The 24,535-nt window shown below is 43.2% G+C and overlaps 1 protein-coding gene across 1 annotated transcript in view; it reads left to right on the forward strand.

Annotated features, from left to right (window-relative positions):
- The window catches only part of PDGFRA (platelet derived growth factor receptor alpha), a 35,757-nt gene extending 15,203 nt beyond the window's left edge, over window positions 1-20,554 (forward strand). The window contains exons 7-23 of the mRNA XM_040595627.1: window positions 1-190; window positions 720-835; window positions 1,317-1,443; window positions 2,432-2,625; window positions 3,090-3,184; window positions 3,295-3,427; window positions 7,402-7,506; window positions 8,217-8,327; window positions 9,030-9,183; window positions 10,302-10,468; window positions 11,616-11,731; window positions 12,299-12,421; window positions 13,031-13,142; window positions 14,915-15,014; window positions 15,136-15,241; window positions 15,945-16,180; window positions 17,200-20,554. Of these exons, the coding sequence (XP_040451561.1) occupies window positions 1-190; window positions 720-835; window positions 1,317-1,443; window positions 2,432-2,625; window positions 3,090-3,184; window positions 3,295-3,427; window positions 7,402-7,506; window positions 8,217-8,327; window positions 9,030-9,183; window positions 10,302-10,468; window positions 11,616-11,731; window positions 12,299-12,421; window positions 13,031-13,142; window positions 14,915-15,014; window positions 15,136-15,241; window positions 15,945-16,180; window positions 17,200-17,347 (2,333 nt within the window). The 3' untranslated portion in view covers window positions 17,348-20,554. The remainder of the gene's footprint in view (window positions 191-719; window positions 836-1,316; window positions 1,444-2,431; window positions 2,626-3,089; window positions 3,185-3,294; window positions 3,428-7,401; window positions 7,507-8,216; window positions 8,328-9,029; window positions 9,184-10,301; window positions 10,469-11,615; window positions 11,732-12,298; window positions 12,422-13,030; window positions 13,143-14,914; window positions 15,015-15,135; window positions 15,242-15,944; window positions 16,181-17,199) is intronic.
- The last annotated feature ends 3,981 nt before the right edge of the window (window positions 20,555-24,535 follow it).

Genomic DNA, 24,535 nt, shown 5'->3' on the forward strand with positions numbered 1-24,535 from the left:
ACAAAGGCTTTGTTCACCTGGAGCCCCAGTTTAGCCCTCTGGAGGCTGTCAATCTACACGAAGTCAAAAACTTTGTCGTCGATGTGCAGGCATACCCAGCACCAAAAATGTACTGGTTGAAGGATAATGTGACTCTGATCGAAAATCTTACTGAGATTGTTACTAGTTCCAACAGAGTGCAGGAAACAAGGTAAAAATATTCTTCTGACCCTTACTTTGCCGTGCTGACTTGAGTTTCTTTTCCAGAAACCTGGGCACTGCTCCTGCTCTCTCTTTCCACCTCAATTTGTTACTTCTTCCTCAGTGGCATTTAAAAATAATTTTTTCTACTCTAAAGGGCAATGCCTAGTCTGCCTCTTCTTTTTCCCTTCGTAACATTAACCTCTCCAAACCATAGAAATCCTGGTTTCTGTGCAGTAAGCCTCTTGAGTCCCGCCAACATGACTCCACAACAATAATCTCTAGCTATTTCCAGTAATATTTCCAGTAATATCAGGGGCTTTGTCAGATCCCTGCAGAATATAACTACGCCCACTTGTTTCTCACTTGCGTGTTGGTAGTTATTTACCGCTCAAGTAATGACTGTCATTAAAGTCATGCTAGAAATGCTAAATGTCACTACATTATAATCTTTACATACCCAGATTACATGTTGCACCAAAATGATTTTTTTTTTATGCCCGCTTCAAAAATACAAACAAAACTTCTTATTTCTGCAGGTTTCAAAGTATATTAAAATTGATCCGGGCCAAGGAAGAAGACAGCGGATACTATACTTTGGTTGCTGAAAATGAAGATGAGGTTAAAAGATACACCTTCTCCTTGCTGATACAAGGTAAGGAGCCCAGAGCCTTGACCACCAGAACTGATGGCACACAGCAAAGACTTGATCCACTTACACATTGGATTGCCTGGTGTATTAGGATAAGACAGGCATGAGCTGGAGCGTCCAGAGGAGTGTGTGCGTGTCGAGTCCTTGGAGCTCTCCTACCCCAATCCTGGCTTTCACTTCTGAGCTGGCCTTGAGCCAAAAAGAAACTTTATCCTCCCGCCTAAGTTATTCCAGCTGACAGAGGGGATGATAGCTCATTTAGTATGACATGAGGACGTGGCATAACCGCAGCACTTCCTTTTCATGGCTTTAGCCTAGGATCTGCTCTGTCCTGCAGGAGATGAGGACCTCCTGGATGAGCCTGGGTCTCTAGGAGTTGCTAAGCTGCCAGCCAAACAACACCTCTCCTGCTTTATTTGAAATTTCAGGCTGTTTTTTTGTAGATCCCAATGAATATGCTGACAAACTCTTGACTCCTTTTCAGTTCCAGCACTGATCTTAGACCTTGTGGATGATCACCATGGCTCTGCGGGTGGGCAGACGGTGAGGTGCTTGGCAGAGGGGACCCCGCTTCCTGATGTGGAATGGCTGGTTTGCAAGGACATTAAAAAGTAAGAGGAGTGGGTACTTTCTTATTTAAGATATGACTTGTTGTGTCCTTGATCAGCTTAGTGTTATTAGTTACCATACCATTTTTTCTTCATCAAGAACCAGTGAGGTCTAGATAATTTTTTCTTTTTGGAGGCATGTCGCTTCTGTTTCGAGAGAGGTTATCAGTGCCCTTCCTATTGCATCCTGTAGGAGAAGACACAGTGCATCAGTTCAGGAGGTTTCTCTCATAAAAGCTTTGTGTTCAATAAGCAAACTCAGCAGATTTCATAGTCCCGGTTTGAGTAAAGATCTCAGGAAGTAGCTGTTCCTCCTTTCAGGGAGTTCTTATCATTTCAGATAGTTCAATCTGCCTCATTTATGCTCTTGCGTGCTTCTAAATTTTCACTTGTAATTATTTTCTGCCTAATTATGGTTTTTACCTTCGAAGTATTTTAGACATGTGGAGTAATTACTCCCATTTTTGCTAGCTCTAGACTGGCTCTCTCTGTGGCTACAGGGAGGCTGGTTTTTCCCTGGGAGGTTATCTGCCAAGGAGAGGGAGACGATGCATGGAAGAAGGCTAGGAGCCCTGGGCACCTCCCAGCTGTGTTCTGCTTTCATTGTGCTCTTACTACTTGGTGGGATGATTGTCCTCCTAGTCCTGCCCCAGGGAGCCTTGTACAGCACTAAGGGTTCAGGGAGAAACAGAGATCCATCCAGTACTATAACTCTATGGGATACATAGTGACACCAAGGTCTATCTATACCAGACCGGCTGGGCTGCGTTGTCAGGCCCTCAAAGCAGCAGCAGCAATGAGGATCAGAAGGCAAATTATTCTGAGGGGGGAAAGATGCAGGCTTTCCACAGAGGCGGTCTTAAGCATTTCTGGTCTTTAAAAGGATCATTGTCAGAAGAAAGTTATAGGGAAAGGTGATTCTTGTTCTCTTCACTCTTCGTTATCCATACCTACGCCCAATGCCCATTTCCCCTGTTATTCTTCTCTGCAGGTGCAGCAATGACACCTCATGGGCTCTTTTGACTAACAATATCTCTGACATACACATGGAAGTCCACCTGGATGAGAAAAACATGGTGGAAAGCCAGGTGACCTTCCAGAAGGTAGAGGAAACCCTGGCTGTGCGGTGTGTGGCAAGGAATGACCTTGGTGCTGTTACTCGGGAACTGAAGCTTGTGGCTCCCAGTGAGTTCACTTTGTCCTTCTGTGAAGTTACCACAGCCAGTTTGACCCCTCTATAACACACTCCAGTCCAGTCTTAATAGTTTAAAAATAGGAATTGTTGCAGATAAAAATAAATGGAAATACATTTTTTCCAACCCTGGGACATGTGAGGATGAGGCATTCTACAGGTCTTCATGGTGCATCTGGGTTTTCGCTTATTAAACGGTTCCATGATTCAGTTTATAATTTTGTGATATCACTGGCTAGGAGATGTTCTTCTAGACAATCTCTGCATTTTGTTTTGAAACAGGAAGGCAGAGCAGCCTGGGGCTTGGAAAGACTTTACAGTCACCAACCTCAGCAACTGCCCCTGCCACATCTGCAGGACATGGGGACTGTGGTGGTACGGGAGGTGGGAGTCTTCTGTGTGTGTCATGTTCCTTGTGGCTCAGGAGGAAAACAGAGTCTGTCTTTTTACCCCACAGCCTTGCGATCGGAACTAACGGTGGCTGCTGCAGTCCTAGTGCTGTTAGTGATTGTGATAATTTCATTGATTGTCCTGGTCATCATATGGAAACAGGTAATGTAGAAAAGTATTTTGGTTTGGAGGCTGAGCCCTGCTAGGTTTTGAACTGCTCTGAAGTCCGGCACAGGTCTAATGGTTGGTTTTGCATTTAATATCCTTTGCAGAAGCCAAGGTATGAGATAAGATGGAGAGTCATTGAGTCCATTAGCCCTGATGGCCATGAATACATTTATGTGGACCCAATGCAGCTGCCTTATGACTCCAGATGGGAGTTTCCTCGAGATGGGTTAGTGCTTGGTAAGTTTCCTCTAAGGAACTAATCTCATCCTTCTCTGGGGAGAAAGACGATTAAGGGTAACTCTGAGGTCCCTGCTACCAGGAGTTGCGATCTAAGTGATGGCTATGAAGTGTAGAGCCTCTCTGTACCTGTCTGTTCTCTTTCTGCATCCTCTCCTTCCCCTACGTTGGTGTCAGCCTTAAGCTTCTTGTGTTAGTCTCCTGCGCCTCCATTCCAGCTCTCCTCCACATGCCCTGCATGCAGTGCTCACGTCCACATGGCTTAGGGGGCCTCTCGCAGCATTAAATGACCTCTTCAACACTCACTCCTGCTAAGCCACCCACAAGAAATGCATCAGCGGTTTTTATTTGCAAGACATTTATATACTTCTGTGCAGAGGCCAAGGGAAATCTGCAAGTAGTTATGTAGTTTTATTAAAAATATTTTTTAAGTTATTAATCCACATTGTGCACATATCAGTGCTGAGTAACTGCATAACTTATTTTTGAGGCTACTGCCTTCCTCCTTCTCCTTCTGCTTTCTCGCTTCGTTATTCCTGCATTGGAGTTCATACAGAATCCAACTGTAATTAGTTCTTCAAGGCTGGCCCGATCTGTCGTTTATATCAATTTGGCAGTTCTAATGCTCTATCCAGGTAGTGCTTTAAATATACAAGGCTTTCCTCTCTTGGAGGTATCTGTGCGCCAAGTTGTATCACAAAATACAGGATAAGAAGATGAAATATGTTTTTTGTTTGATATATTTTAAGACACATACTCCCCTAGTGTAGTTCCCCTTCCCCATCGCAGAGAAAGAATTGATGTTCATTCTTGAAAGAAGCAGCACAAATTTTTCTGTTCAGGAATGATACCCTGTAATTAAATTCCCATTGCTAATTGAAAGCTAGAGAAGGGTGGATATTAATGGAATTATTTTATTACAACCCAGACTTTAATTATATGCCTAAATAGGATTTGTCAGATCTGAGTTAACAGACCACCACTGTGACTTTGTCTCCATCTGACTCATGAGCACCAGCCTACTTCAATGCCTTCCTGTTTACAGGCATATTCGGGATAGTAAGTCCTTTAAAAACTAACGCTACATGTCCTTTTAGCAATCTGGATTGCACAAGCATTCTTCTTGACATGGTTAACATCTACCCACTGGCAGTTTTGCCATATGAAACGCTTGCTGGTGGGGACCTCTTTTGTTCCTGGGGCTGATAATTCTGGTTTGTGCAGATTTTCTCATATCAAAGTGGGAGATGACAGCAAAGCAATTACACCTTCAGCTCAGGGAGGCTCTGAAGCAGGGTACTAACCCATTTTGGCTCAGCCAGATGAGCATTTCCCATCCTAGCTGTGTAAGCCAGCTGGCATTTATTTGTTTTTCTAGCTAGTAGGGCCTGGAGTGCAGCGCTGCGTTAAATGCCAACTCTGAACATTGGCTGGCTGGAGCTTCAGTTGATAAATTTGGATTACACTGCAAGTTTTCCTTTGCTATCACCCCTCCACAATGTACGTAGTGCGCTGCTGTTTAAAGCTCTTAGCAGCCAGCGCCAGCCTGGGAGATGTGTAACAGAACGAGGAATGCGGTAGCGCAGAGAGCTCTTTGGATGCCACTGCCTTCTCCTGGTTCTGCTGGGAAGTGGCGAGGTCCTGGCAGGACCTGGACCCCCTCCTTCAGCCGAGGGGGCAGAGGGCAGGGCATTTTGAGGAGTGGGGTCTGAGCGCTGCTGTTTCTTGGGATGCTGGGGTGGCTGTAGAAAGGTTACACAGCATTTAGGGATGTGGCACCTAATTTCTCAAGAGTCTAGAAGCCGGATGTAGGTTACAAAGCTTGTCACTTGACTGGCTTTTGATGTAGGCAAAGACAATTCTGGTTTAATTTGGGGTGGGCTGATCATCCCAGTTCAATTTTAGCCAAAGAAATTCTCACACAGTTGAGAAGGTTGTGTCTGGAAAAAAATCACAGACTTCACCTTTGTATTTGTGGCCCCCCGAGCAGAAAAAAAGCACCTCTCCGACAGGTGCTGCAGACCAGCTCTACGGATGGGTGCAGAGGCTGAAACAGCCCCCCCAGGTGCTGTACCTGTGCTGGCCCGAGGAGCCCAGAGCTCTTGCTGTGTCTGCACAGTCCCTCTGTGGCAGAGAAGCAGCGCTGCTCCTCTGGCAAGCAGATCACAGCAGTGTCTTTATACTGAGAAAAATAAACACCTGCTATAATTTTGGGCTCCGCTGAAGGCCTCGACGTCAAGAATGTGGTGGCGTTACAGATGCCTTCAGCCCTTGAGCAGTCAGCTCCCACCTGGTTCCACATTGCAGGTGCAAAACACATGGGGCTTGGGCTATGTCTGCGGAGAGGGGTGAGAAGGGGAAATAGCAGTGATCGCTCCCCACCACTGCGGAAGCGCTCTCACCATCTCCACGTGCACCCTGGCTCAGCAGAGGTGATGGAGAGGGAGATGTGCACCTTGTGCTCAGCTGACAATATGGTTTGGGGAGGAACTGGCTTATGAAGACAAGAAGATCAAGGAACATCAGCAAATGCCATTGCATTCTGAAGGGCTGCATCCTGCCATATGGTTCCCAGACTTTTGGTCTGAAAAGTTTCAGGGGCCAAATTTCAGACTCAGGTTGTTTGAATTAGTCTGAAATTTAGTGGGAAGCTTTCTCACATCCTGATTAGGAAGAATAACCATCAGAGCACAAGAATCTTGAAAAGAAATCACATAGTTTTTGTATGCATGACAAACTACGCTGTCATAGTCTTGAAGAGGTTCTTCAGTGGTAACTCAGCTAAGCGTTCTTTAACCATTTCTTGTGCTTATTAATGGTGTAGATATCATTTGGCTGGAAATTTTCTTTTGAAAGCGTGTATACAATAAAAGTGAGGGCTGTAGCTAGAGGATAACATATGGTGTTGCATGCCAGATAACACCTTCAGAAGCGTAAAAGGCGGCGGGTTCAAACTGTAAATGAACGTCAAAAGACAAAATGCCATATATCTCCATAGTAAAAGTCACTACTTCTTTCTGTGCTGCAAGTTAAAAAGTAACATAAAATAAAATAGAGAGCTTGTCAGGAATATGAAAATATCCTGGCATCTGGAGCTCATATATGGGTTTGTTCACTGAGTAAGTGTTGCCTTGATGAACTTGCTCTTCAATATGGAAACTATGAAATATAGTATTTTGGATTATGTTTGTGCAGTTCATATTTCTCTAAAATCTCACTCAATCTGTGCACAATTCTTCTGCACACTGTATCCATATCAGGAGACAGGTTATGATGATCCAAAATTTTTGTCTAAATTGATTTGTGGGAAGAGTAAAGTGTGTATAAACATTAGCTGTTTCATTACAGCACTTGGAAATTTGCAATAAAATTTATTCCAGCATATGAAACACACTTGTACATTAAACTTCAGAGAAGTTTCCCCTCATATGTGATCAACATGTATTTCAGCTCCTTGCAGAGCACTGATGGTCCTGCCTGCCTATTTCTAAATGTGCTGTTGATATACTTCAGTCTATCATGCTGCTAGATGTATCCAGGATTGATATTACAGCCCAAAACTGCAGCTGAGGAGTTCAGTTCAGACTTTTAAGTAAAAGACACAACTGCACTGTAATCAGGTGCTGACTGAGGTAGAGAAGTCAACTCAAACATCGGAGAATAAATGATTAGAAAGGATTAAGTGAGGGCAGCAGGGCACAGTAGGAGACGAATTTGAATGAGTTGACCTCCCATGTGCAGATGTGCTCCTGTTGTTTGCTTGTTTGTTTTTATTTAAGGATTGTACTTAATAATGGCATTTTATATTTGCCTTTTCTGTTTAACAACAACAGTAATAACAATAATACCAGTGGTCTGGCTAAGTGAGTGTGCTCTTTCCACACAAGGATCACAACTCATAGAGGAATGGCAGCAGGGAATGAGGCGAATTGCTGTTACTTTCAGAACTAAGTAATGCTTTCCCTTGTGTTCAGGTCGAATCCTTGGTTCCGGTGCCTTTGGAAAAGTAGTTGAAGGGACTGCATATGGATTGAGTCGCTCTCAACCGGTGATGAAAGTAGCTGTGAAAATGCTGAAACGTAAGTTGTTGCGGTTCCATTTCCCAGGCTGGGGAGGGCACGTTTCCACAGGGTTACTCAGGCATTGCTTGTGTATAAATAGATTCTCCACATCTGAAGCTACAAGTGAACTGTGGAATGACTGAAATTTAAAATTATACTTTAGATTGCTTCATGGCTTTTCAAGACGGAAAGTATCCAGGCTTCTGAAAGTATCCAGGGTTTGGTTTTACCTGTAGGGACTGTAGCAGCCACAATAACTCTGCAAGTTCAGAAAAAGATAAAATAACCATGAATGTCTGTGAACAAATGAAAGCTACACAACAAAAGAGAAATAGGCAGGCTTCGTGTGAGAATCTTAAGATCACTGAAGATTTCCAGGTTCATGGAGCTGAGGATGTGATGCAGTGTCTCTGAAGGAGCCATGAAGAGCTTGTTTGTGTTGAAATGAGCAGCTTATAAAATGCCTCTGTGCCACCTGGGCAATACACCGTACCCCTGGAGAGGGAAAAACAGACTGTGTCAGCTGTTGAGCTGCATTAAGTGAGTCCTTTATTAGTGATTTGTGACTCCTCTCCAAGTCCTAAGAAAGCCCACTGTCAAGTAAAGAGGACAGTCTTCTTCAAGAAACCATGGTAGCAATGCTTTAATGAGGAAAGCAAGGAGAAATTGTTTGTTCTTGTGAAAAAGGTGATTGCTCTCACTGAGTGGTTGGTGTGTTTTTTCAACAGCTACAGCTAGATCCAGTGAAAAACAGGCACTCATGTCTGAACTGAAGATAATGACACACCTTGGCCCCCACCTGAATATTGTGAATCTGCTTGGAGCTTGTACAAAATCAGGTGAGTTTGGCTGACAAAACAGAGGTTTGCTGTGGAGCCATCATTCACTGTTTAATAAGCACACAAATTTCAATTAAAGGATTTAATGATAAATATAAACAAATAAAAGGTTTCACAAACCTACTTGATATTTGGTAGTTGTTGCAGTTGTAACTTAGTAAATAAAAATGTATTAACTCACAAATTCTTTGTTTTATATTCTAATTTCTACTATTTTTTGAGTCTCCTTTCTTTCTTTCTTTCTTTCTTTCTTTCTTTCTTTCTTTCTTTCTTTCTTTCTTTCTTTCTTTCTTTCTTTCTTTCTTTCTTTCTTTCTTTCTTTCTTTCTTTCTTTCTTTCTGTCTTTCTTTCTTTCTTTCTTTCTGTCTTTCTTTCTTTCTGTCTTTCTTTCTTTCTGTCTTTCTTTCTGTCTTTCTGTCTTTCTGTCTTTCTTTCCGTCTTTCTGTCTTTCTTTCCGTCTTTCTGTCTTTCTTTCCGTCTTTCTTTCCGTCTTTCTTTCTTTCTTTCTGTCTTTCTTTCTGTCTTTCTGTCTTTCTGTCTTTCTTTCTTTCTGTCTTTCTGTCTCTTTCTTTCTGTCTTTCTGTCTCTTTCTTTCTTTCTTTCTTTCTGTCTTTCTGTCTTTCTTTCTGTCTTTCTGTCTTTCTTTCTTTCTTTCTTTCAAGACCTCACTTATGAATGTATTATTTTGCTTTATTTTATCAGGTCCTATTTACATCATTACTGAATACTGCTTTTATGGTGATTTGGTGAACTATCTGCATAAGAACAGGGACAATTTCCTGAACCGACACCCAGAGAAGCCAAAGAAAGATTTGGATATCTTTGGAATGAACCCAGCTGACGAAAGCACAAGAAGGTGGGAAAAAACAGGAAAAAAAAAAGTATGACCTGCAACTCAAGCAGATGTCATTATTAACCCTTACTCCATTCCTCTCATTAATTGGTTTAGAGCCCTCCCTAGTTCTTATCATTAGGCTTTTATTTATCAGGTTTCATAGATCTGGGAAGGCTTCAGCACTTTTTGTTCAGTCTCTTTGACGTGTGTCCTAGATCCATGTTTTCCCTGTGTAGAGATGCTTGAAGTTCCAGGGCCACTGTGGGTTTTCCACAGACATCCTGAAGTCTCAAAGAACATTTCTATTAATAAAGCATGACCCAGTGTTCCTCTTTTCTGTAAAACCATCCTTTTGCATTTTAAAAGTACTTTCAAAGTTTTAAAAGTAAAGCACAACTACGTGGTTTCCTTGTTTCCCTGCTTAGGGCATTTCAGCTGCCTAAACCTCCTTCCCTGCAAACAATGTGGCAGTTTTTGTTCTCCAGGCTCAATACTCTCCTTTATCTACTGGTGGCTTAGCCCATCTCAACAGTTTCCTTATGGTTAATGTTCCCATAGCTTTTTCCAGATGATGGTGGAGGAAGCTTGTCATCGTACATTCAGCAATAAAGCAATGTCATAAAATCAGTCAGGATTCAGAAGGTGAACAGAGATTCCTTAAAAAAAATCACTCAGGCAAATAGAACAACTGACTCAGTAGCTGAGTGCAGCCAGGACTGTTCATCTGAGCATGGACTTGTTCATCAGGACTGGATTTGATGCAAACTGTTTGGGTGAATTAATTACATCTATCTTTTGGAATACCTTGAACTAATAGCCCTAGGTAGTAATACTTGGATTCAGTGTGGTTTTGGGGTTAGACAATATATGTTTACATACCTGTCTATTGACAAAAGGATAAATCTGAAGCACTTGTGTTTGACTACTGTGATACATGGTAACATGCACTAATACGTGATAATATATGCTTATGTTACAATATATGATCTTTACGTATTCTCTACCAAGAAGCCAGCTCTTGTATTTCACAGCAATGCAGCTGTACACTGTAAAAGAACTGTTAGATCTACAGGGTGCTGTGGCAGGGAAGTCACCTGGGCAATACCAGCTGATACACCCCTATTTTTTTCCAATTTCAGTTATGTGATATTATCATTTGAAAATACTGGAGAATACATGGACATGAAACAAGCTGATACCACTCAGTATGTGCCAATGCTGGAAAGGAAGGAGGGATCCAAATACTCTGATATTCAGAGATCTGTGTATGATCGGCCTGCTTCATATAAGAAGAAGTCTATGTCAGGTAACATAGAATTGTCCCTTCTGCATACATCATTAATACAAGTAATTATTGCATAAATACATCTCTTATTTTTGCCCTCTGCATGGACGTAAACTACTCAGCTGTGTTGTGCAAGTGTGTGAGTACAAGCTATAAGCTAAAAGCTTGTGCTTGTGTTCTTCATGATGCTCTGGGGGTAGGAGTATCTGCTCCTGGAGCAGAAGGGGACCAGCGGGGTCCGGCTGTGCCTTTGCTCCCATGCTGAAGCGCTGAGGCTGTGCTCTGCCACGGGGCTGTAGGCACTCTTGGGGGGCAGAGACTTTGCCAGTCTTGTAGTTTGCAAGATTTTGAGCAACAGGAATGAACAATAATGGTAGCCATTTGTATTGCTGTGTTTCCACTGACATTTCACATTAACTGACACCAAATGCAGAACACTCCCAAATACTTTCCCAGGTTATGTAATGAAGATAATGAATGCATCCCATTCCCCAGCCCCGTTTTCAGAAACCAAATATGCTTTGCTTTAAAAATAAGCATCATCACTTTTGCCTGAAGGCCTCAGAAACTGAACCATATCCAGTCCCAGATTTACATGGCAGACTAATGTACTCATGCAGCGCTCTAGGACAGTCGGGGTGGATGAATCACTGAATTTTGACTGGTTTTTTGCTGACATCTTTCATAAAAAATGAGAAATCTTGCCATAGCATTTCTGACCCTTTTTGCTGGTATTGGATTACTCCCAGTGAATGCTTGCTGGGAAACATAACAGTGTTCAGCAAAAGCAAACGGATAAGAATGTACAAAAACCTAACAAAGGCACCACCTCTAAATAAATGTTTTTGTACCACACACTGAGTATTGTAAACATGCTGTACAAAACTTAAGTGAACCTTTCAAACGTCACCTTTTCCTGCAGTTCTGTGGGGAAAACAATACAGACAGGAGAAAACCCCAAACCTATATTTAATACTGGATGTTTTTAAGAAAGCAGTATGTGTCAGTGACTGATGCAGACATTAAAAGTGGTTAGTTATTATAAAAAAACTGGTTTGGTCATGCTACTCTCTTAAAATTATCAGCTCAGAATCATTATGGGTAGGAGGAAATGGATGCTGCTTTCATGCTCCACAGCACAAACACATTTTTCTCTCTTCTCCAATAGAATCAGAAGTCAAAAACCTTCTTTCAGATGACAGTTCAGAGGGCCTCAGCCTGCTGGATTTGCTGAGCTTCACCTACCAGGTTGCACGGGGAATGGAATTCTTGGCTTCCAAAAATGTAAGTAAATAAAAAAGTCGGTAAAATGAAAGAAAATGTAAAAATGTCTTCATCTCTGACTGTGGTTTTCCATTTAGATTCTGAAAACGTGACACAATATCATATTCTTTTTGGGGTTGTAGACAGCTTTCTCACTTACCTGGCAAGAGAGATCACCACGGGTGGAAAAATCTAAGCAGCAGTCAGTCCTCTTCTCCTGTCGCAGCCTGTGACATTCATGGAGTCAGTGCCAGAGACGGTGGTGGATCTAGGCAGGGTCTGGGTGGAGGGTCCATATGGCCACAGACTAGCATGGTCAGAAGCATAGACATGTCATTAGTACGTGATGGGTAGAAGGGGAAAGGGTGGCATCACTTTTGTCTCCTCCCCACTGCGGTGCATCTGCATGAGCCCTTGCTGGTTCTGAGGACTGGTGCTTCCCTGCCCCAGTTAGTAGGGTAATACAGGTGCCTGTTCAGTGGAAGACTGTGCCCAAAAAGTGAACAGATCTTTTCCAGGGATCTTTGCAGGGGAATAGCCCTTGTGGAATTAGCACGTCCTTGAACAACTTAATTTTTCTCCATACAGTGTGTGCACCGTGACTTGGCAGCTCGTAATGTCCTCCTGGCTCAAGGAAAAATTGTGAAGATCTGTGACTTTGGGCTGGCTAGAGACATCATGCATGATTCCAATTATGTCTCCAAGGGCAGCGTATGTACTTCTTAATCTCCTGAGTTCTACTTTAACTGAAATGAGAGATGTCAGTTTTAAATGCTATTTAATGTTCTTGCCATTCAGTGTTGGTTACACTAATTGACTATTGGGATGAAGACTCCTGAGAACAATTTTTCTTCAGTTCATTAATTACTGTAACTTTCCTAATTCTGCTTCAAAGCCAAAAAGTACTTGGCCACATGTAGTACTTTGCAGGTTTACATTTTAACTGGCAGGTTTTGTGACTAGACAAATCATTAAGGAACTGTCACTATGACATGGAGTATAGTGATACACCAATCAATGACATATTGGATCTAGATCAGCAATGCCAGCTTTTGTATCATACCTTCAATCAGCCTGGTCATTTGCTAGTGATAAAATGAATACAGTTATGGTTTAATCGGTTTTGGTGGGGAGCAAATAGTAGCATCACTTATAAACCTGGTACCTCTGTGTATTGTGCAATTAAACATAAACAGTAGCCAGGTTAACACAATTTTCTTATTAGAGAGAAGCTGACACTGGCTGTCAAACAATTGTAATGGGAAGTATTTCTTTAACGACTAATCTGTGCCTTTTGGGGTTTCTTTCTTTTTGCTACAGACTTTCCTCCCAGTAAAATGGATGGCACCTGAAAGCATTTTTGACAATCTGTACACAACATTAAGTGATGTCTGGTCTTATGGAATTCTGCTGTGGGAAATATTTTCTCTTGGTATGTACTGTGAATGTTTTCTTATGTGTAGTGATTTTTTTATTTTTTTTTAGTTCAAACTGTTCTGCACAAAGTATTTCAAATTCTACAGTAAAAATATACATGTGAAATCAACTGTTATTCTTCTATATGGGGTTTCAGATTCCAGTGTCAGGTGTGAAGTGAAATGTCCGTACTCTTCCAAAGTTCTCATTATATTTCTTTTTGCAAGATACTTTTTGTTTTTTCTAGAAAACTAAAATCACTGAGTGAAAAGCTTTTGTGGTAAAGTATTGGTGTGCCAGGCCAGGATGGATTTTCTGGCTAATACAAGAAGGAACATGCTTCCCTTTTGCACCAGGGTGCCTGGGGCTGCATCCCAGCCCAGCGGCTGGTTTGAAACAGTCTCTTCATACGTGTTTCAAAAAAGCCTGTCTTAGTCCCATTACAGAATGAAAACAAGTGTCAGTCTTCTGGGATGCTGATTTCTCATTTCCAGGTCAGCACTGTTCACACGGTTAGTTTATGGCAGTGTAAAGTAGTTATGACAATGTATAGCAGTTACAGACGATGTATGGTTCCCAGCTGGGAGCAGCCTGGCTCTTTCCTCAGCCTCATTAATTAGCCTCCCAGGCGGATGGCTGGCCTGCTTCAGTGAGCGTGCATTGCCCACATTTACTCTCAGTAGGATTAGTCACACCTCTATGGTACCTACTACTGCCCCACAGCAACCCCAAACCTAATGTTATTTTCTAGAATAAGTTGTCATATAGCTGCTGCTCAGAAAACAGCAGTTGCACCACTGTTTATGGTGTTGATCAGTGTAATCTCTCGGCATCACAGGATCCATTCCCCAGCATCCCTGGGAGGTGTGGCAGTGCCAATGAATAGCTCAGGAGCTGAGGCACCTGTGCTTCACTGCCCTGCCTGCAAGGAAAGTTCTGAAGCCCAGTTTTATGTGAAAATCCTGCTTTTGAAGGGCTGAGGTTTCTGGAGCAATATTATTGCATGCTTCCCTCATCTGAGAAAGATGATCTTTCTCAGAAAGCAAAATGTGTCCTCAGCGACATTTTTAAAGAAGGTCAACTTTGACATCTTGCTGCAATGCTGACTTCAGCTTGCATGATACTTTTTATACATCAGTGACAACTGAGCATGAGTGTGATGATGTCTGTATGCTGCAGCCCCAAATGTTTGCCCAACTGTCAGCTCAGGGGCCAAGCCCAAACTTTTCAACAACCTATGCTCCTGACATGTTAGCTGCGGTCTAAAGCTAGCTGCCCAGGTGGGAAGACTTGGGTATGGAGGGGACTGGCTCACACTAAGGCTTTGCCTTCACAGCTGGGAGGAAGCAAGTTACTTAGGCCATGCCACCCTCAGCTGTCCTGCAGGTGCCAAAGGCAATAAACCCAGTGGAGCAAGTGACTTGCCTAAGTCACACAGAAAGCCAGTGGCAGAGCAGAGTCACAACCTCAGATCTGCCAAATGCAGGCTGATGACCTGATCCAGGTATCATCCAACCTCTGTGCCCACTCAGTGCATTCTAGAAACACTGTAAAGGTGTTTTTTTCTTAGTACCTACTTCAATCTTTCCTAGCCAACATTTCACATCAGAGCTTAATGTCATCAAGACAGTATCTCTGACGTGACACATTGGGTAGGAAAGATTAATTTTGATGGCATGTCAGATAATAGCGTTAACACTTTTTGACATGAACAGCAAGACAGTATTTGGGAAGTTTGCATGGATAGTAAAGTACAGAGTAGTATTTTTTCTTCTCTTCTATCTGCAGGTGGCACACCATATCCTGGCATGATGGTCGATTCTACTTTCTACAATAAGATTAAGAGTGGATACCGAATGGCCAAACCTGATCATGCTACCAATGAAGTGTATGTGTGCATCCGGCTTTTCCACACCTGGACAGTCTCCAGACAATTTTGGCTTTAGTTTCTGTTTGGTTACTCATTTTCCATTTACAGATGGTTAAATTGGTTTCCATCTTAACTGCAGGTATGAGATCATGGTGAAGTGCTGGAACAGTGAACCAGAGAAAAGACCTTCTTTTTACCATTTGAGTGAAATTGTGGAGAGCTTGTTGCCTGGAGAGTACAAAAAGGTTTGCTCTTTGAATTTTTTTCTGTGTTTTCTATATACTGTTTTAGGGGGAATTGCAAGTGTTGTTCCAGCCATGAGAGCCGTGTCCACTGAACTGGCACATCCTAACCTATGTGGATTATGTGATTCAGACAGGGTCATTGCCTGTTTGGTTTCTGCATGCAGACTAACCGAGAGAAGCAGTTCTGCAGTATTAGCTGGGCAGCAGAGCTTTGCATTTCTAATGAAATCCTACCAACACAATTTTTCTGTTGGTGAATGGGTTTTATATATTTTCATGGCATTTTCAAGGCATTGAAAGAGTTCTAGAAAAGGGACTACTTGGCCCACATGTTTATCTCTCTATCTCCCTCTTATCTACCTCTTTGGTAGACACCAGCAAGTTTTCCCCTCATACTTCTGATACCTCTGGACAAGCTCTGCCTGCTCTATCATTCAGTGTTTCTTTTTCCCACCTGCCTTCACTCCCTGTCCCTCTCACATCTATTTATCTGTTTTGTGCTGCCACACTTACTCCTGTGCTGTCTAAAACATGCATGTCACTTCTCCCTTCAAGTCATTTTAAGGTGCTGGGCTTCTCCATCCAGTGTTGCTGGCTCGTAGGGCAGAATATTTGCTGGGTTAATGAATCACAGCCATCCGTCTGCAGAAAGGCAGCCTTAGTGAGCAGCATCTAACCAGGGGTTTGAAATTAACATTTTCAGAGCTATGAGAAGATTCATCTGGACTTCCTGAAAAGTGATCACCCAGCTGTCACCCGCATGAGAGGGGACTGTGACAATGCTTATATTGGTGTCACCTACAAGAACGAAGACAAGCTAAAGGACCGGGAGAGCGGATTTGATGAGCAGAGGCTGAGTGCTGACAGTGGGTACATCATCCCCCTGCCCGACATTGACCCTGTTTCTGAAGATGAGCTTGGCAAAAGGAACAGGCACAGGTAGGTCCAGTTTACAGGTCACGTAGCCCATAGTCACCGTTCGGGGTCATGTTTGGCAATGTGCATTAACACTTGTTAGCATCCTACTCTGCAAAAGGTTTCCTTAGCTCTGTTGAGAACGCTCACCGGGAAGGTCACATGAAAATATGGTGGTAGAAGTGGCTGCAGTGTTTCCAATGGGAAAAAATTAATTTTGCCTCTTTTGTGACTGCCGGGGGAAGGGGACTGCAGGTAGGGTGCTGTGTGTCACTGGGACTCCCTTGCTAGTTTGGCCAAGCCACAGTGGCTGGGTGGTGGCTCTGTGGACACATCTTGCCCCTACAGCTCGATGCCTTGGAGCTGCATATGAGATCTCAAGGGATTGATCTGTTCTGTGCAAGACCAGCTTTAAAATTTGGGAGAAGTTGGGTTTAATATCTTCCAGGGTTGTCTTTTCTTTCACAGAAGGGTATGCAGGACATTTTACCGCTCCCTTGCCAGTTTGCACGACTGATTCTACTACAGCACAACACTGTAACCCTTACTGTGAATGGCAGGCGTTTAATTCAGCACTTAATTAACAGTATATAGAAATATCAACCTAAAATCTTCTTTTTTGATATTTTTGTGCAATTTAAAAGAGGGGGATGAATGAAGTTTCTAAGAAGCACTATCCAGATTTATTACCTCTTCTCTGCTATTCTTATCTTATTGTCTGTTGTTATCTTACTTTCACCTGGCCTCCCGAGATTTACCTAAGTGACCTACTGTCATAGCAGTGCCAAAGCTTAATGAGTTCCTGGCAGAAAGTGCTTGGAGGAACGTATGAACAACCCCTTCCTTTGAATTTCAAGGTGGTTCGTTACTCTTGAGATACAAGATGTGTCGTGTTCCAAGAAACGGGCGGTCAGAGTCACCTAAGATTGTGCCATGGGTCAGAAAGCAGGTGGGGGGGTAGTGTTTAGTTCTGCTAGAGACTGGAGCACTTACGCAGTCACATTCACCGTGTAGTTTATCTCTGAGATGTTTGTCTCTTCCAGTTCCCAGACATCTGAAGAAAGTGCTATTGAGACTGGTTCCAGTAGCTCTACTTTCATCAAGAGAGAGGATGAGACCATTGAGGACATTGACATGATGGACGACATTGGGATTGACTCCTCAGACCTGGTGGAGGACAGCTTCCTGTAACCTCACGGACACCTTCCAGCTCTGCACACGGGGAAGCTTGCCGTGTCATCTACAGACTCCTGCTCCACAGAGAAAACCACTTTATTGCAATGTCAAGGATGTGAAGATGAGGTGGATTTGTATAGAGAAACTCCCAGCGATGGGCAGAGGAATCAGCCTGACTATGAATGAGAGACACGTCCAAGATGGATTTTTTTTAGTGTTGCTTCTTGCAGTACTTCAGTAGCATCTCAGTGTTGTTTGCCATTTGAACTGGTAGGAGGACGAAGGAAAAGGCCACAAACAGACCAGTTTTGTGTTTCAAGGGCATTCATATGACTTTGATGATCGAATTTCCACTGCAGCAATACTTCATCATTGTAATTATGTAAATAACTGTCTACTCAAGGATCTTTTGAGGTGCACATTGAACATATGCCATGGGTTTTAGAATAGATCGCTTATGAATTTTGTGTACTTCCTCCCTCAATCTCAATGTCAGCTGCTGTTGAACTATCATGTGAATTGAAGAACATGCGAAAACCACTTTTGGACCAAAAAGGTCTAAAACCACAAGGGACTGACCGGTACTACAAAACATGTTACTTTTAACCATTAATGCAAGTAAAGGGGAATAATAATAATGATGATAATAATAATAATAAACCAGTCTATAATAGGTGTTAGAAACCTAGTAAGTCCTTATTAACTATAGAAGATAGCTGTTTTCAAGATAATACTACTACTGTTTTCAGTAACACTAAATGTATATTTTACAATTCATTGTCCTTCAGTAAAAGCACAGTCTCAAGAAACTTTTTAAGTACAAGGAAAAGATTTATGACCCAAAATATTTTATGAAACCATTCTTTTTTTGGCTTTACACAATGTGTTAACTGTTCTGGTTAGCTAAAACTACTTTAACATGGAGAAAAATTTAAGATTTTGGTTTATATTATGAGCGGAGTAGCTTTTCTAATCGGGTATACTAGAAACAATTATTATCCTTGATTAAATGAGGTTCTAAAAATTTAAATTTAAAAAAGAAATGAATTTAAGCCGGATTTCCAAGATGCTGGAGAATGGAGGTTTATGATAAGCCACCAGCAACATTCCATTATTAGTGTCAAAAGGAAACCTGTCCTGGGGTTAGCTGTGAAGAATTGATCTGATATTTGAACTGCTCAAGGAATAAAGACATCTCTCCCAGCCTGGAATTCAAGTTTAAATAAGCAGGAATAATTCTGCAGCAAATATTCTTGTCTTAGCTTTCAGGTTTAAACAGGTATAGAGAACTCTGACTATTATCTTTGCAGACTGTAACTACAAACAGTTATCACTTTCAAGAGCGTTTTTTGGAAGAAGGTGCATGAAAATGAATCTGCTTTCAGCCTGCAATAGTTGTTTTGTGACACCACTTTTATGAACAAAGTATTACAATTACTGCTATCACTGTACGATGTGAGATATGATGCTTTGGAAGACTTACATGTGAAAAAGGTACACCACTGCAAAGGGCCCCATCCTTTCTGGTGCTCAGCTTTCAAACTTAAATTTAATTCAGTGTGATGAGCGCCTCGCAGGGCGTACTCAGCCTCTGGCATGACGCAACCAATGCAAGTGCAGTGCAAACTCATCCCTGTGTTGCTGTACTTTCCTAGGAAGTGTGAAAGACAGACCAGCAGTGACCGACAACATGCTGCCACGTTAAACTACCGGTTCACTTGAGATGGCCCTAAGAAAAGCTACACAAGCCCCCTTCACTTGTTGTGGACAGTTGTGGATCAAATGAAAGCAAATGTAATACTGTCAGTGTTACAGGGAAATAATTCTGGGTCTGGGTTTCAAAATGTCACCTGGCTGAGGTCATGTACAAGCATATCGCAAACGTGAAAACAGGACCTGAAGCGAGGCACCCACATTTTCAGCCCCGGTGGAGGCTGACAATCAGAAGGAGCCGTGAGTGATGGCACATCCTCCATTTCTTGCAGTCAACAGACCAAGACTGAGTGTCACCCTGGGAGCCATGCTTCGGCCCAACACATGCCACTGAGCTTGTACAGGGACAACTGTGAAATAGAGAGACTCTCGTTATAGCCAAGACAGATGAGACGATGCAAAGTCTCCCTCCAGCTATGAACTACGAATTGAGGAAACACAAATTATCTATTGGATATCCCAGATATCTCAATGGCCACCTGAGACCACATGTGCCTTAATTTGCATGTGTAGTCATTACAGCTACACAGTCAAATTAGGCAAGCAATTTCACCTGCATTTTTGCACATGGCCTAGTGTTCTTCAGGGTTTGAAAATCAGCCCCAGCATGTTTTATTATACCAGTTACTGGAATCTAAGGACATCTTCATGCGGTCTCCCCTTCCACTCACCAGTTTCGTTCTGTATCTCGCAGAGCGTCTTGGGGCTAGACCCAGATGGTGGACGTGAGCCAGAGCTGGCTCGCTTTCTGATGCATGGTAAGGTTGCTTCTCCATCCTGTCATAAGCATTGTGCAGATGAACTGCATCTGTGACAGGGGTCTAGTCAAACCCAGCTCACTGCAGGCTTGGAATCAGATAAGCTGGCCTGGAAACTGGAATGAGAAGCAGAGGAAGAGGGAGAAGTGTGAGAGGATGATTCGTTTAGTTTTACAATTTTATTAGCATTACAGACTTTTTCTTTTATGGCTTAATTTTTGAGAAGCCACTGGAAGAGATATTCCCAAACCTTTTGCTACAGTAATTGTATAACGACAATCAACATTAGCCTATGAAACACAGCTTGTGATTTGGAATGGCCAACCAATTCCTTACAGCGTGGTCTGCAACTTGTACAAAATGGTCCTATTACATGATGAAGGACGTGAGATATGGTGATGTTATACATCAATATGTATATAAGTATTTTTATATAGACTTCTAGAATACTGCCAAAACATTTATGACAGCTATATCACTGCCTTTGTTTATATTTTTTTTACTGTGATATATTCCACAGGCACGTTAACTGTTGCACTTTGAATGTCCAAAAGTTATATTTTAGAATAATAAAAAAGGAAGTGTTTCCAAAATGGTGGCTGTTGTGAAATGTTTGAAGAAGGGCAAACTGGCCTGAGTGATGGTAGGCACAAAATGTATTTCAAAAATGCCCCTGTTGATATTTTGTCTTTGAAAAAAATCCTGTAAATTAAGATATCTATATTTCAATAAATGATATATAATTTAAGGACATGTGAGGGGTCTATACTCACTTATTGAAAGACAGTTATGAAGAATCAGTCTTGATTAGGGTTCTTTTCCCTCAAAACTTTTTTGATTGAGTGCACTACAAAACCACCAGCCAAAAGTGACAAGCAGGTCCCTGAGCCCTTCCCGCGGGCATAGTGGGGAAGTGCCTGCTGCAAATGGCCTGGATAGTGAGCAACATCTGTGGGGAGCCATGCTGCACCCCAAAACATGGCAGGTGTGCTGCTCCAGCGTGTGTTACCCAGAGTAAAGCATGTGTCCCAACGTGGGCGCTGGGCTCCTCACATGACATGAAACCCTTCTTATCCTCAGCACCGTATGTGCTGGGGTGAACCTGCTTCTCTGCACACACCGGGGAAAGGGGGGACGTGGGATGCAAATGGACATTCTGTGCCATGTGTCTGTAATGTATGCTACTAGCACCAGTGTACTATAAGGGATGTTATGCAAAGGTTGCTTTTAACAAGGGACTAAAAGTGACATGTCTCAGCCTTCAGCCTAAAGCCTTAGGTGATTACAGAGGATTCGGTGGCTGCACCTTGTAATCGCCACAGTTTCTCTGCCTTTGGCTGCAGGGTTTTTTTAAACCTGATGCTGAGCTCACCTTCTTTATGAATCAAACCAGATTTTGTTCTATGGTTCTGTGCTCCTGCAGTAATTATTTTTACACGGTGGATGTAACTGAATGTGAATTTGAGAAGAATTGCAAGATTTCAACCTGAAAAACAGAGTTAAACTGGTCAGCTGCACTTCCTACACTAGATCCTGTCCTGGTTTGCCCGTGGGAGCCAGACAAGGCTGGCAGTGGGAAAGCCCTGTGAACAGGCAGGTGAGCAACCTCCTGTCCATGGAGCAGTCACTGTTGTTAAACAAGCTTGGAGATGAACTCTCCATCTAGTATCTCCCTCTCCTTCATCACTTTCTCACAAAGCAAAGCTCCTTGCTTCAAACAGGGTGCAGCAGCCTGGGCTCTAGCCTTAGATAAGTGTTAGAGCAGGTTCTGTCTCCTTTGCATCCTTGTCAAAGAGAATCTTTGTCCTGTAACGCTGTACGGACATGCAACGCTTCCTGCCACCCCAGGGGTTTGGGAAAGAGTGGTGGCAGCCAGCGCTTGTATCCTTAGGTCTGTCATTCTCGACCATGCACCTGCTGTTCTGGAAGTTCAGCAGCTGTGTGAGACATGAGGACCGATGGGCTCGTTATTCCTTCTGTGCAAGGTAAAGGCTGGTGGTGCCAAAATCCCTCTCTATGCAATAGGCGGCAGCTGGGTACAGAGCCCAGGTTCAGCTCTCCATTCTCTTCTTCCCCTTCGCAGATGGGAATGCAATCTTCCATGTGTAGGGTACAGCTGAGCGTGTGTCCATGGTGGGGAGTATGGACAGTCAGTGTCTTCACCCCCTCGCTGAAGTAGATCCATTTGGGGTAAAACAACCCACTGATAACCAAAGTCAGTGTGTGCAGCACAAGTTCAGCTCATCCTCTTGCTCCCTGTCCTAAGGCCTCTGCAAGTGTTTGGCTGGAAACCAAACCCGAGGGAGCGCACTAGCGCACGGCAGAGGCAGTCTGCCCAGGAGACAGGAGCTGGGGGGAGAGTGGCAGTGTGCCCAGGGTATCAGAGAGGGGTGGACTCCTGGCCCGGATGGGAAGGGAAAAGTAGGAAATGGCTTTCCATGTGGGCCCTGTGCAGGAGACTTCACTTTATGCAGGTAAACAGACCTTTGGCTAAGCTTCTGGATTGCTATGAGTGGTGCAAAAGGGGAGCAGCCGGTTCATCAGCCAGAAGCAAGTCATCCAGCCACTGCAAGATGCTCCTGGTGGCTCTGGGAACCTGAGGCACGGTGCTTTGCAGTTGTCTCAGCAAGATGGCTGTGTTTCATCACCTTATCCCCATCATTAGAGGTTATGTGGTACAGGAGCTGTGTGCTGGCGTAACCCCTGGGAAAGATCAGAGGAAAGCAAAGGAAAGTCTTTTGTATGCTCAAAAACAAGAAAGAAGGAAAGTCACCTCATGGACCTGGGTTGGCCCATGGAGCTGGCAGCTGAAGCAGGGTCTATCAGCTGTGGGAGTCCCACCACCGATGCCTACAGCAAAGCGAAGGGTTGGGCTCAGCACTTGTGGTCTTGTCCACCTGGCCCTGTCTCTGTCCTGCACCCCTTGGCACAGCCAGCTGGCATGAAACCAAAGCGCAGTGGTGGTAGAGGAGGCACCAGCTCCTTCCTCTGCCAGCATTGCTGTTCAATGCCTTTCAAACTTCCAAGCCCAGTTCATACCCATCCATGTAACTGGAGGCAAGGATTTGGGAGACCTTGAAAAATGCCAATGTTGCCTCACATTTGTTAATAGAACGAAACTCTTCTTTTCCAAGTTGGCCACAAGGTGGAAGCATCAGACAAAAATCTGTTAAATAGTTCTTGTCCTCTTGCTTTTTCTGTTTTTGTCTCCACAGCAGCACAGATATGCTGCCACTGCAGAGGTGGTAGAGCAGCTGTAGCCCTTAGAGTAATAGAAGGTAAAGGAATGTGTACGGTATCCGTCAGCTCCAAATGTTTTTTTTTGGAAGAAATTTGAATCTGATAACCACAGTTTTCCACAAGATGACACTCCTTTTGAAGAATGAAATATGTACTCAAGTCTACTCTTACCAAAGGAAAGACTGAAACAGCATCATGGAAGTCAGGGAAGTTGCCTGGGGTTTTTCTGGGCCACAGTTATCCATGTTGTCTTACAGCATACAACTCTGATTCTGAAGGCTGGAAACTTCACTGGCAACCACTATGTAATCCCTGGTGGCGCTGAAGGTCGCACTGCCTCTTGCCTCAGAAAAATTACCTCTTGTGGAGAGGGGGAGGGATTTAGAATAAAATATGATTTTAAATATAATGAGGAGTGAGACCTTAGATATCCCAAATTCAGCTGAGACTGCATCCGTTTCCTCTGCATTCATTCTTTGGTTGTTTTAGTGTTGGGTTGATGTTAGATGAGGAGCCAGAAGCACTCCTGAGCTGAGGGCTAGATTCATGTGCCTTCGTGGTAGTAAAAAAAAAGTTGGGACCCATCTAATGAATGTAGCCAGACCTCCAAACTCTAGCCCCCCGAAGGCATGCAGGCTCAAGAGGTAGTTCGAGCTTGCAAACTATTCCAAACCCTGCAGCGATCTGACATATCAGACATTGCGGTACCCACCCTGTGCTCTGCCATCAGGAGCACCACCTGCTTCATCGTTTCTTCGTAAAAATGAGGCAAGCTTTGTAAGAAGAGGGTTGTGATTTATTAGACCAGCTGATATAGCTGAAAAAAAAGAGAAGTAACTCATGTCAGGACTTGAGGTAGGGCTTGGGTATCTAAAGACTGGCTGTGTTTTCCACCTCTACTAACTGGACCTCGTAAAAGACATCTGCATATTACTTCTAGGCGTCTAAGAACAACAGTCATTGCCTTGCCAGCAGTAGCATGTGCCAGCTGATTCCCCGAGTCTTAGAAATGCCTATTTAAAGGCAGCTCTAGGCTTTGAATTAGAGTCACCTTGTCAGAGGGGAGCCAAGCATGCAAGCACTACCAGCAACAGCTCTGCAAGAAAGCGGCTTGCACTAGCAAGTGTATTTGGGTGTATTTGGGTTTATATCAAGTGCATTTGTGAGCTTGTTGATTAATTGCTTCCAAAGGTAGGGTTTTGTTTTGCTCACAATCTATTTGACATGCCAGATGATGGGTGCTTTGGTAGGTGAAAATGCTGCTATATTGATGTGGGAACTATGTCAATGCTTTAAAGCCAATGTTAATTGAGAAAAAAAAAAAAGTCTACTGTCGTCATTTAACCTGGCGTGCTGTATGATACAGACCAGAGGGTTTTCCCAAATTAATTCCCATTTGAACCAGAGCCTGCCATCTAGAGAAAAAGCAGTCTTTTCTCATCTCTGTGAATCCTTGTGTAAATATCAGGTCTTGCAGCTGCTTACATGTGAG

Source organism: Falco naumanni, chromosome 1 (assembly GCF_017639655.2).
Source record: "Falco naumanni isolate bFalNau1 chromosome 1, bFalNau1.pat, whole genome shotgun sequence".
NCBI lineage: Eukaryota > Metazoa > Chordata > Aves > Falconiformes > Falconidae > Falco > Falco naumanni.